Source organism: Plectropomus leopardus, chromosome 6 (assembly GCF_008729295.1).
Source record: "Plectropomus leopardus isolate mb chromosome 6, YSFRI_Pleo_2.0, whole genome shotgun sequence".
In the NCBI taxonomy this organism is placed as follows: domain Eukaryota; kingdom Metazoa; phylum Chordata; class Actinopteri; order Perciformes; family Serranidae; genus Plectropomus; species Plectropomus leopardus.
Window position 1 is genome coordinate 12,420,833 of NC_056468.1, and position 14,455 is coordinate 12,435,287.

At 37.6% G+C, this 14,455-nt stretch overlaps 1 protein-coding gene across 1 annotated transcript; it reads right to left on the minus strand.

Annotated features, from left to right (window-relative positions):
• Positions 1-3,163: 3,163 nt before the first annotated feature.
• tmem230b (transmembrane protein 230b) lies at positions 3,164-5,921 on the minus strand. The gene is made up of 3 exons (XM_042488535.1): positions 5,593-5,921; positions 3,644-3,766; positions 3,164-3,556 (listed from the first exon to the last, which is right to left on the minus strand). The coding sequence occupies exons 1-3, from the start codon at positions 5,692-5,694 to the stop codon at positions 3,416-3,418; spliced, it is 366 nt and encodes a 121-aa protein (XP_042344469.1). The 5' UTR covers positions 5,695-5,921; the 3' UTR covers positions 3,164-3,415.
• Positions 5,922-14,455: the final 8,534 nt, after the last annotated feature.

Genomic DNA, 14,455 nt, shown 5'->3' on the forward strand with positions numbered 1-14,455 from the left:
TGACGCTGCTGGTGTTTAGCGCCTCAGACAAAAGCGCCTTTTCGTGGGAAAGACTGGCTTCCTCCAACAAAAGGCAAAACACACATGTAAAGGACACATTTCACTCAGAGCCGTCTGGTGCAGCATCCAGCACATATAACAGAAACGTACCTCCAAGCGTCTGGGGAAAACAACAAATCTCCAGTATGAGAAATGGGAAACGGGTGTGATGTATTCAAAATTTCATTTCCATGACAAGATTTATGAGATACCCTCTACCACCAAAACCAAGTCCTTACATTGTCATATAAAGACTAATGTTAGTGCGGACAGCATAACAAAGTAATTCTATCCAATCAGTTAACTATTAAAAATCTACTGGAACAACAACTTCTGAGAAAATATTTTTCAGCATTAAATTTGTACCACATGTAATTAACCCATCAACTCCCACCAATCTTTAAGCTACAGCTACTTAGCTTTCCATTAGCTAACGGCTCAAGCTAGCAATAACTGGGTGGCTATTATTCTCTTCATAAACCTTACTTTAGGCAGCTGTTATTAATTATACATTAATTACCAATGACACAACTTTAATATTATTGCACCCAGTTTTAAGTTTTGTCAGTGTAAACTCAAATTCTTAAGCTAAGCTACAGCTAGTTGGCTTTCCATTAGCTAACGGCTCAAGCTAGCAAGTGCTGGTGGCTATAATTCTTTTCATAAACCTTACTGTAGCAGCTGTTATTAATTATACATAAATTACCAAAATATAAACCCGCTAGCAAGTTAGCTATGTAATTTTGTTGACTGAGATATCATTGTACCCAGTGTTAAGCTTTGCTAATGTTAAGCTAAGTGAGAAGGCTAATTCGTCACTCACCCATTGTTTCCTGACTTTGGTGTTCTTCGGGGGCACATTGTCAAAACATTGTTCCTTTTTTTCCTTTAAGTTTTAGCTGTCAAAGATAACAGAAAAAAAGTCCTTTTAAAGAGAGACAGAGAGTTAGGGAGTTTTGTAATTTAACTTCACTAACATTGATTGGATTATGTTTTTTATTATTTTACCTCAAAACCAAATCTCCTTAAAAAAAAATTTACTTAAGTACGGATGTTACTTTTGTCTGCTACCACATATGAGCTGATGGGGATGTGGTCGGTTGTGTTATTGGTAACTGTCTTGTTCACTGTATGGTTTAAAATAGCCAATCCAGTGCCTGACAGTCTGTAGCCTTTCACCACAGGGGGGAGTTACTGTCCATCAGTGAAAAGGGTTAATAGTGGCCTTTAGTATTGATGCAAAGTGACAGAAACACAGAAAATAATTTATAAATGGGTATGATTTGGCACTGGAGACTTTTACTACTAGTTTACAAAGCATTTGGCTTGTTGTGACATGACAAGACTGTGATGCCATTTCAACAGTGGACATTCACTGTCAAATTACAATAGTATCCCTACAATATAACACTAGTGCTTGTAGCATTTGTCACACTCTCTTCCGTCATTATACTGCCTTGCCTAAAATATATATATATATATATATATATATATATATATATATATATATATATATATATATATATATATATAAAACGTTGTTTTTTATTTTTTCCTTTTTATTTGACAATGCTCTCTCTAATTTTGAGGTTGCAATTTGCAGGATGTTTCATGCCAAGTTGCTGATTGCCTTTTTCCCATGTTTTTGAAATAAATCAAACAGATTTGCTCAAGTTTCAAAGGTTTAAATACTTATGAAGGCATTTAAACACCACACTAGAAAACAAAGGGTTGAAATCAATGTTTGTTCCTTTTTTTTTGTTTTTTTACCGTAGCATATGTTATCAACATACAGAAAATATTAGCTAGGATTATTCAGTTGTAAATTTTGCCTAAATTTCAGTGACTTTTTGTGTTAAGTGGGAGTGCTTCATGTAAAGGGAGGGAGCTTAAAAAAAAAAAAAGCTCATATGTGTTTTATCTGGTCTGACTAATACCAGGCATTTTGTGGTTGGAAGCTGATTTAGGACACATTTATTAAAAACAAACAGTCCTTGAAAATATTCACTTTAACAGCTGGTTGCCAAGCATCGGAAAGGATTATACAAGTGCAACCTTTCCTGGCAATGTGCTCTACGTATGACATTATCCTGCAAAAGGAAATTGAGGTGGTAGCCTTTTCTTTCACTGGCACACTTTCCAATTATGTTAAAATTAATGAGTTGATGGGAAAGATTAAATAAAAGGTTTCAAACTCAGTTTAACAAAATGCCAGGTCTTAATAGCTTGTGTACTTCCTGTTTGACAAATGTTTACTCTCACAGGCCAGGTGCACCATATGGAGATCAAAGGATTGGCATTAATCACATGAAATCCTCCAAGAAACTGCAACTCTGTACAGTGAGGAAGAATTAACCAGAGGGTAAGACAACTGTGGTGTGCAGTATATTGATCATACTGCAGACAAAACAATACTAGCCTTCTATTAAATATCTGTTAGCTTTCTTTTGAGAAATACAATATGATGCAGGTGTATCACTCAGCCTGGTGTGTATAGCCTGAAATCTTTAAACATTTTTTATTGGAATTTCACTGTAAATGAGCTCATTATAAGCCATTCATTATGATTTTTTTTCTACCATTGAACAAAGGGGTGGACTCACCGAATAGAATTCAGGTTTGATTTGGCGTAAAAATAATTGGATTTTCAGAGTTGGCTTGTCTAAAGTTATCAGTCCTGTTTCGGTACACCAGCAGCCACATTGGTTGGATTCTTCTACATACTGTTTGTAATACAGTATGTAGAAGAATAAAATGTGATGAATGTGCTCTGTAGTAGAAAAACTCTTTATTTGTGGTTTTATTGCTTTTGTCGTTTTTGGTCTTTCATTTGTATTATTTTATAGTGACATTTTGTGTCCTGTATCTTGTTTTTATTTGTCCTCTCGTTTAAACTGTATACTCTAACCCTGCTCTAGTGTCTAGCCAAGTTCTCTTGGCTTTCTGTTGTTGTATTGCCTCTCATTTCTGATTTTGCTTTGCTTGTCGAAGCACTTTGTAAAACATGTTTTTAAAGGTGCTATAGAAATTATTAATATAACTCAGTGTGAGGTTATTGTCTCACTGTGTACAGATGATCTAAAAGATACAAATAACATTACACAAATAAAAGATACCCATCAAATTACAGTTTGATTAATTTATCAAGCTCACAAAACATATATATACAAATTTTGGTACTGATTTGGCTTCATAACAGCAGGCTGGCAACTACATAGGAATACAACCCTATGACAATAACAGCGAAATCATTCAGATTAAGGTCATTTACAGACTCCATTATCTTTTGAGATATATGTGCATTTAAAACAACACAAACAGATTATCAGGAGTACATGTGAGTACAGGAAGACAGTGGCTGAAGCTGCGGTGTTTGTCAGTCATCAAAGTCAGGGATATCATCATAGGAGTAGCCCCGGTAGCCCTTTGATGCATAGTACGCTATCCGAAGGTGGTAGATTCCAGGCAGGAAGACAAGGATCCCAATGATAAGAACAGGAACGGTTCGGTCTGAGTGCTGAAAGAGAGAAAATACTCATTTTAATAGAGGTAAATATATTGTTCATACTGTAAAACCTTGGTGCCTACTAATACAATTACTCACAGTGACTCCAAAGTATCCAGCCAGGAGAAGGGAGCCGATGATGATTAACAGAGAGCCGATTAAGAAGAGGACTGTGGCTAGTGCGATGGCTTTGTATGGGACTTTGGGTGGGCTCTTTTTGAACTGCAGAGGAGGAGAAATAACTAATTAAAAACACTTTTCTCAGACACAGCAGGCTTTCTATGACAATGCCTGTTTTCTCACTCATGTGCTTTACTGGACAGGCAAAATAAGTCTGACTCATAATGCACTTAAATATCTTGGAAAAGTGAAAGTCTGTGACTGGTTGACAGATACTTATATCAAAGCAAGCTGGTAATACGAGCCATTAAACAGTCGTGTTACTGTCATGAATATTTAACAAACCATCATGAAAACCATCTATTTTACACACAAGGATCAAATTATAATGATGATTTAGAACATTCGTCCCTACCCCTTCAATGAAAACATTAAAGTAGGCAAGGACCTTTATTTTTACAAAATTAAAGACATTTACTCCATAAATTGACGCAGTAAATGCACAAATTGGTGCATAGAAATTCTCTAGAATGAAGGAAATCATGGGCATTAGTCATACTAGGCGTTTACAAGCAGGAAATCTCTCCCTTTGCAGCTCGGATTTTGACCATCCTATTTAAAGGAATACTTCCCCCACAGAATGAGCATTTTTTTAAATCAGATAGTCATGTTGTATTACCTTGAATTGGAGTCTAGCTTTTTAAGCTTTTTAAAAAGTTACGTTTTGATGAAAATGCATGACTTTTGATAAACAAATGCTCATTTTGTGGACAAACTATTCCTTTAAAACATGTTTTTCCATTGTTATTGACATGCAATAATAAATCACTGCAGTACCCATTCAAGTTCATTATATTGTGCTCTAATCAAGTGAAGTTGCTGTTATGCAGATAGCTTGCAGTAATGTAATAAAAAAAAGTAATAAGACTTTATTACAGCACTTAAGTGTCATTTGAGAGTATCTGTACCTTACTTGAGTTTCTACATATTTGTCAACTTTCACTTCTTCTCCACTGTTTCCTAAACAAAATGTAGAGTTTTACTCCACTAGATTCCCCAAGAGCATTTTAGTTACTTACTACAATATAGGAAAGGAAGGGAAGAGGGGATGGGCATATGAATGAAGGAATATGAGGGATGGAAAAACTGGATTTTGTTCTTTCAATCCTTCAAGTTGTGAAAAAAAAGACCTTGTTTTGTTTTGTTGGTTTTTTTTCAAATGTAATGTATGTTAAGGTGGTGTACATGTTTAGAAGAAATAAACTTTCATTCTCAAAAGTCAGACGGCTTGCTTTTCTATTAAGAGCATTTACTTTCCTAAAGACTTTCCTGCCTGCTGCCATTAGACTTTTAATGCTCTTAAATAACCATTGTTTTTGACCACTGCACTTTTGCACAATGACATTTTATACTCTGCATAGTATTTATTATCATTATTGGGTAATTTTTTAGAAGTGAGTATTTTTTAGTATTTATTTTTTAGATGTTTGATTTTTCCTGTAGATAATTACAGATGTGCTTTTATGTTGTGTGTGGTTGAGTGTGGTTAGCTGTGAATGAACTGCCATTACAAATTTAATTTTAGTAAAATTGTAATAGGTGACTTTAACTTCTACTAACGTCATTTCCTGGTAAGAAATTTGTACTTAAGCATGGATTTCACGCGCTTCGTTTACCACTGTTAACTTATAAAGAGCGGTTGACCTATGACCTTCAGTCTATAACCATAAAGGCAACGATTATTGATTTTTAAAATAAAATATATAGAAAGTAACAATAGCAAGATATATTGTGATGTCTGAGAGGCACTGATTACCTTCGCTATAGACCCTAAAGATGAAGATCCTCTCCTCCTCTAACATGGATCATACTGAGCGACATGTATTTGTATACTTTCAGTGGATTGCCTTAACAATACACAATCTTACCTGTAAATCAATATAGCCGTCATCATCGGTGGCCAGCCTGGAGTATTTAACATTGCTGTTGGGGATCCCGTTAGACACCACGTTACGAGCAGGCATCTTCATCAGCTGCTCGTGAGCTCTGCTAAAGGTTTGTTTTCACCGTTTCAATGAGGCAGAAGCAGCTCGGCTACTGGAGCATTATCGACACATTCATAACTCATAAGCTGTCAGCGCACAAGTCAAGCAAAATACTTCACCAAATCTAAATTACGACCGTTATAATTTCCTAAAACTACTTTTGAGAAGAGATTACAGGGAGGCGTTGTCTGTTTGGTATCTTGTCTTCCGTGTTTTCACCTCGGTCTGTAATGCGCCTGCGCACACCGAAGCGTCATTATTGGACACTGTAGAGACTAAAATGACTCAAAGTAAAGCGTCATGCGCGCGACACAAGATCAATATAGTTCAAATGAATTATATAAAATCAAAGTTGTCAAAATTGCTTTATTTTGATTATTGTTTTTTTTCCCCTGATGATTGTTTGCACTGCTCCATATTTACCACTAGATGGCGCCGTGAGTGTTATTTAAATGAGCCGGTCACAGCCAGCAGAGGGGTGACTCTCCGGTGTCAAGATTCATCTCTGTGTGGATGTTCATTTCCTGAGGTGTTCTCCCAGGCCAGCTTTATTATCACACCCAGTTCTCTGGCGATCAGCTTTCTGTTGAGCCTGCGGATTTTTGATACAGTCCTCATGTGACGGATGTTTTTTAGCCCGGGATGCAAATGTTGTTGGCCCTTTCGCAAACAGATCTATTTCACACACTTTAATAGAAAATATGACAAAATAGAAAATATGAGCACTGGCAGAGCCATCTAGATTAAAATCACACATTATTTCTAAACATCATACTAGATTAGATAACTTTCCCCAATAATGACACATTTTATTTATTTATTTATTGTGATCGAATGTTTATTGAGATTTCTACAAAATCTGGAAGGGATCATTATAATAGTCAAAGTGCATGCCAAAGTGGGATGTAGTCAACAAAGCACACTTCTTTCCCCTCCACCTGCAATTCCCCCCATCCACCTTCAGTCCCTTACATCTTGGATCTAGGTACTGTACACACACAAACAATATACAAACAATTAAATAAGACCAAAAACACCCTACCCATCTTTCTAAATGTCCAAGGCTCAATCCCAGAAATAAAGACAGGGCAAAGCTAATATTATCCACAGAAATAGCTGACAATACACGTGACCTGTATGTGTAGTGACACATTTACAGGTGTCTTTTGTTTTTAATAATTTTCAAACATAAGATATTGCATGATTTAGCCCCTCATCCCTAAAACAATTTTTTAAAAATGTATTAGTTTTACTCACTGTAACACTAATGTTAAAAATGGTAAAATGACTGACAATCATTTTGTCATTAGGGTCTGATAGTGCCTATTTTAAATTTTATGCACTAGTCTGTCCTACAGGTGTATGTATTTATTAATGTTGTGTGGAATTATCATTTTTTTACCGTTATATGTGCAGTTTATATTTCATATATGAGAAATTAGCTTTATGCTACTGTATATCTGGTGCAAAATATAGCCTATGTTGTACACTTTCCCTGTTTTATATAAACCAATAAATGAAAATGAAAAGATGTCACAATTCTGTATTAGTAATTGTTAAATGTAGTTTTATATTTTGAATGGAAACATTTGAAACCTGAGATATTCAAGTTCGGAGGAGCACCTTTATCTCTTTGTGCATACCACATTATCGCTGCCAGATGTTGTCATCTCTCTAGTCATGCACAGCAATAAACTGGCCTTGTGAATGACTGACTGCGAAATGGACGAAACACACACACAAAAAAAAATAACATTTGCTAACAATTCCCCCGAAATGAATAATTAACGCTGCGGTGCTACTGTCTTTTTCCAATTGTATTTTTCACATTCCCCTGCTGGTCTGTGGGAAAATTGGACTGTCGCATAGACAAATATAGACTCTCCTGCAGGCAGAATTCAGATAGATCCTGACCCTGAAGCTACACAGCAGTGGATCATTGTGTTTCTAGCTTTCTGGCAGAGCCATGTGCGGTACAGTCAAGGATAAATGCCCGCAGGTAGTGAATAATCCAGAAATACACAGCTATGTTGAAGAACTGTAATAATAAAGTAAATGCATATTCTTATTAGATGTGCTGGCAGCATCAATAATACACTCATGCTGCCTTTAAAGTACATGTTGGAGGAGAGCGAGTCTCAAGTGATCATCAGCACGCCTAGTGACCTTGAGTGCATGTCACATTGTTGTAGTTGAAAGCCATACTGTTGCTTTCTGGAGCCATATAAACTGTAAAATCATTGATCCGTGTTTTATAATCATATTCCTTTGTGATATGAATCATTGTACATTATGCTGTATGTTCTCTCTTCTTGTTCAATTTTCAGATGCAAATGTACAAATATATCCCAGCCTCCGCAAAACATAATCTCCATAAACCTACCCTGGATACAAGTTGGTTTCATCTTAGTTTAAAGGGGATTAAATAAATGATAACCTTTTTTTTTTTACTGACCACTTTATCATGCGTCAGTATTGCAAATTGCAGTTTATACATTAAGAGTTCATTTAGCTCCCACATATGTCCTCTCCCCCTCTCGTTTATGGAAGAAAACCATCATATAAGCCGCCTATACCTCCCGAAAGATCTTCTTGTGCAAACATTTTGCATGAACATTTCCTGTTACTGACAATAACAGAGGGTAAACTTTGCCCTTTGCTTCATTAGCGATGCCAGTTTTCTTACTCATATCTCACTGTGCTGTGTGACTGCTTGTTGGCTGCACTCATTAGCAGACACCAAGTCTGACTGCGTCACCGGTGCATACTCCTTTGTACGCCAAAATACTTTGCCTCTATCTGACCCGTCTTCTCACTTGGACGTTCAATACCTACAATGAAGGTCACTGCACAAGCCGCTTACCCTTGCTCAGTCTGAATTTAGAAACATGACTTTTAATTTCTCCTCAGCCTTGAAACATTCCACAAAAGCGGATAAAACTGTAATTACTCTGCATTCATAAATTCAAAATGAATGGCTCAGGATGGAGCTGGAGTAATCTATCTGTAAGTAAACCTGCTGCCCTTTTTGTTCTTTTTCCAGACATTACCTCATGTTATTTCTACTTTGTCCTGTCTGTCTTGTTTCATTGTGCTGGCCTACATGTGGGTTTTTGGATTACCTGAAAGATATTTGTGCAAAGTACTTCCCAATACAAATTCAAATGCTGCTTAAGTGACATCTCAAGTTGTGATTTATTAATTAGATGACAGCCAAGACTGTCATCAGTCAGAGGGGGGCAGAGTGGGCTCCTGTAATAGATAATCTGCCACTAGACCATAATGCCGGCACAGTAGAGCATCAGCCGAGCCCTCAGGGTGTGTGTGTGTGTGTCCTTGTCTGCATGGTGAGAAGACAGCAGCAGTCGCCCCCTTATAACTCCAGGGTATGACACTGAACAGTAAGAGAGCAGCATTTAGGCCATAATTAGAGTCCTGTTCAGAGTGGAGTTCTGTCTGCTGTGATAATTAGGTCTTTCTTCATTACAGCAATTGTAGATAACACCATGACTGGAGCCCAATAAAAGGCCGAACCATTATACCACTTGAACATCATGCAATCTCCCTGTGGCGCAGCCTTTTTACTTTTAAACCCACCAGGTTTCAGAGATAATCAGATATGGTATGTGGGTGGTACACAGGTGCTCCTGAGCAACAAGCTTTTCAAAATTTGAAACATGCTTGCACAGACTAGTATAATTCCTTTATTTTTAGGCTCCCCATGCCACATGTGGAGGAAATAAAGCATTGAGTCAATTTGTGCTTTTCTTGTGTTTGTTCTCTTGTATTAAACATATGCTGAACAGTAATATGTGTGTAGGTGTAATGTGGATATGGATCATGGATTGGATATTAAAGGTCGCAGATTGTTAAAAAAACATTCACAATAAGTTGACCCTGGTGAATTATTATGATAACTATTATTACGATACTAGTGAATATCGTGTCCAGGAGCACGCAATGCAACTGCTGGGCAACCTACAACAAAAAAGACAGCAAAAACCTAATAATCAACCACAAAAAAAGCACACAATCTTAATCTAGCACTGGCATGTTACATTTCAAAATGTATGATGTCACTGCAACTAGTTTAAAGCTTGGACTTTTAGGATTTTTTTTTTACAAGTTTAAGCATATTTTGATAAATACTGGGATAATATGGTGAAGCTCAGTTTTTTGGGCAGGATCATCATGCCCTTAAATTTTCATAGTGTCCCTTGCCTACTGTGGATAAAGTACAATGTCACTCTTTTCGTTCTTAGCTGCACAGGCAGCAAGCGTCAGTACATAGCATAGTTGGTCGCTTTGGTCCAGATTGAAATATCTCAATAACTATTGAATGGATTGCGTGAGATTTTGTATGATCATCAGAAGATGCATCCAACTGAATTTGGCAACCCCCAACTTCTCCTCTAATGCCTCCAGCAGGTCAACGTTTGTACTCATCCAGTGGAATATCTCAACATTGTTGGCCCAAAATTGGTAAAGACATTCATGGTTCCCAGGTGATGAATCCTAATGACTTTGGCCATGCTTCGACATTTCCTTTTGCACAACCATGATGCTGATATTGGAGGTTTCACAGGAAAAAACACAACTGTTGGATGGACTGCTGTAAAATTCTGCATGGCCGACAGAGGATGAATCCCACTGGCTTTGGTGAATCCCCTGACTTTTCCTCTAATGTCTCCAACAGCACCACGTTTTCATTTATCCAGTGGAATATCTCAATATGGTCGGAATGGATTGGCACAAAATTTTGGAACAGACATTCGTGGTTGCCAGATGATGAATTCTTATCTCTTTGGCCGTCCTTGACTTTTCCTCTAGCACCTCCATGATTTTTGCCTTTGAGGTTTTAAGAACAGGTGTAGATTTCAGCGTGACTCGCGGGATACGTTCCCCTCAATATTTAAACATGTGCATTTGTGTCCACCATAAAAACATGAAAGCAGAAGAGGACTTTTATTTTGACAAAATCGAAGACATTTCTTTCATAAATTGATGCAGAAAAGGCATACATTTGTGCATGAAAATTCACTAGAATACAGAAAATCGAGAGTTTGATGCTCAAAATTCAATCAGTTCAAATCAGGACCCCCATACTCCCCTTTTCATATGACAAAAAAAACCTACGGCCTTAGTTTAAGTGAAATTTCTCAACAACTGCTGGATTGCCATGAAATTTGGTACATACATTAATCTCTTAACAGGTTTAAGTGTCAGTTTGTCCAGTAGCCTATGTGATAATATTATACTTATCTGTCTTGAATGAGTGGTTGCAAGTTGCAGTGATATGTTGTAACTCTGTCTTCTGATCAGTCAAATGGTCTTTTCTCTTTAATATGCATTTCAGGTTAGCTGTGTTTGTGTGTGGGTGGAGAGCTGACTGCTGTGCAGGCCGCTCTACATGAGGAGCTTCATCAGCGATGACGAAGTCTGTCACCTTTATTTCACAATGTCAACTTTTTCCCCATCAGCTAATGAAAAAAAAGGCCAATCACTGCAGCTCAGGCTTCCAGGATATGATTACAACATGACACGTGAGGTAGCTGTTTCCACTTTGAATTCGCCTTTGAAATGGAAAGCATTTTATATCATTTTGCTTCTTGAGCTATATACCATTTCACGCTTACACAAACAAATCAGTGGCCTGCAGCAGAATGTTAGCTGTTTGCATTAACCTGCTCTGGTGATCGAAATCTGTGACTCAATTTTATTTTAGGATTTTTGTGAAAGTCAGAGCCATAGCAGAGGAAATCTCTTGATATGCAATTAAGGTGAATGTCACTGTAAATGCCAACATTAGTTGTGGATGCTCAGCTCAGTTTGCTGCCTCCATGACAGGAAATGTTTCCTCCAATGCAGAGATATTGATTTCGGTATCTTTCAAACTCAGCAGCCCGCTTCACTGCATGGGCGGCTCAGACAGGTAATTGCTTTTCCAGCAGGTTAGATAGCATGATAGAGCCTAACAAGATGCAAATACACAGCAAACAATGAGCACGGATGAAACATATGAGCATCACTTCACTGCTTCATTATGTTTGTAATCTTTCATCAGCATGATTGGTTCACTGGCCTGTTTTTAATGCAAACATAATTGTGCAATAATTGATCTGTTGTTGCAGTAAATACTCAGTCTGCCTGTGTCAGTGCAAAACAGTCATGAATGTACAATAATGAGGCAAAATGTTATGATAATTGTAACCTAAATTGCACTGAAAATTGTTTTCAATTTTAACAGCAATCCTTTTGTGACATCCGCTGTTATAAAACACTCAATTTATCATGCACACAAAAACATAAATCTCTATTCATGTTACTCTGGGCCTTTTGCTGAAGTGATTGTACTTTTAGAGAGTTCAGTGGTGTTCTTGTGATTTGGCTCTTGACATGACAAAGTAGATTTGTCCCCAGGATGTAACAACAGGTATAGCAAAAAGACGCAGAGCATCGAACGATGAAAGTCCCTTCATTGATTGAGCAGAGAAGCTGAACTGTAAACGCTCAAATGTCCTCGCTGTGAGCCAGCAGCAGCTCCAGATAATGCCTTTATATCTGGACCCAACTGGAAAACAAAGTAAGCACCAACTGGCTAAACCGAGGATTTGTTCACAGTGGGAAGAAACATATCCGTCCCGAAAAAAAGGAAAAAAATCAATGTTGTGTATCTATTCATGTGTGCTGGTGGGTGTGTTAGTGCGCCTGTTTCTGCTTCGTCTCTTCATCATAGCTTAATTGAAAAAAAAAAAGTGCAAGCACAGGCGTGGAATAATAATGTCCCAGGTGATATTGTAATGTCAGATAAATTGCAATTGACTGTTATGCCGCAGGCAATAATAAATGCGTATTGACTGAGTTGTGCAACAGATAGACCGGGAAATTCTACAAGCTATATATGATGTGTTATATGTGAGCTTTAGTTATTAATTCTGTAATAAAAACAAAGACACTTAACATAAAAAGTATATAAGAACTGTATAATACCTTATAGTACAAAGAATAATCATCTCTGGCATTAAACCATAGGTTTAAATGTGCAGTAGTTTTTGGTTCTGCTAATGAAATAATGCTTTTAATTAGAGCCAGCAAAACAGTGTGATTATTTTGTATATAGGTGGTATAGATAAAGTACTTATTAGGTACCAATACCAATACCAGGTGTACAAGTACAAGGGAAGACGAGAAAAGGGATAATGGGGGTAACTTTATCATTAACAGGGATGTAGACATAAATCACGCTGCATTCAGATGTTTAGAAATCAGTGTTATTGAAATGAAGGGAAAGGGGTAACACTTACCAGAAAAATCATTATTGTATATACATTATTGTTCCTGTTGGATATCAAAATGTTCGGCTAAGGCTGGCAAGAAGGATGTAGCTTGAAGAGACAGTTCACCTGAAAATGAAAGGCACTATATTTTTGTGCTGTTTATCAATCGAGATTGTTTGGGAGTGATTTGCAGAGTGTTGGAGATATTGGCCGTTGAGATGTCTGCCTTCTCTCAAATATAAATACACTAGAAAGAAAATTGTTTCTATGTGAAACTGCTCACAACAAGGTCTGTGGATTATCTTGAGTAATCAGGTCATGATTTTTTATTATATTAGAGAGAAGACAGACATCTCTATGGCTGATATCTCCAACACTTTGCAGCTTACACCAAAACAATCTAGATGGATGAATAGCCCTAAAGGTAAGAGGAAAAATATGCATTTTTGACTTTGAGAGTGAACTGTTGCTTTGATAACTATAAAATAGCTACCTGCATGTTTGAATTCTTATTCAAATAATGACAAAATAATGGGGAACAGTAGAGAAGAACCTTTTGTGTGCTACCACCAGCTCTTAAAGAATTAAAGGGCCAAATACATGTGCTTTACAAACTTCACTCAGCAACACTCAGTACGAAAAGGAGAAAGAAAAGTGTAGCAAAATTTATCAAATGACCAGACATTTTTTTGTCATTTAGGAGTTCTTTTAAAGCATGCAAGGGTAATTCCAGCTGAGGAAATGGCCATTTAATTTAAGTTATAGCGCAGTGTTATCAGGGCACATCCCAGAAATTAAGGGAGAAAGCTTCTTTATAGTGTCTGTGCGTAAAAAAAGCCTCGCGGATGCGGACACTGAAATGAGCAAACTTTACTTCAGTTGAGTGACAGTCGCTAATGAAGCATTTGTGAATGAAATGTCCTGCTGGGTAGACAGTGACTGGTTGCGATGACGCACAGGGAGTGATGCTGAAGAGGGGGGTGAGGTGATGTGAGGATGAGGATGGTTGGTTGGTTGGATGGTGGTGGTATGGGGGCTTACGGGGGTAGTGTGGTTCGAGGAGAAAACAGTGAGTCATTTGGTGCTCATCATTATTTGAAGAGACTTGGAGCACCTGAGGGTCGGGCGTTTGGACCGGCTGATGTGAGGGCTCTCCATGATGAGCGCACTTGGCTTCCCCGTTCACCGTCTCCGAGTGCGAGTCAGTAATCACAAGCGCGTCCAAATGTGGCTCAGGCGAGTCGCCGGGATGTGAAGATCTAACTCAAAGTTGAGGTGAGTGCCAGAAAATTTCATTTCTAACGTTTAACTAAGGCGTTTTGAGCGGATCTCCCTTGATATCAATTATTTCTCATTTAATTGACGCGCTCCCCCATTTACTGTCCGTGGTGTAATGCTGATTTTGGATAAATCTCACTGAGCGGACTTTTGATTTGGGGAAAAAGGGGGAAATATTTCTTACAATACAA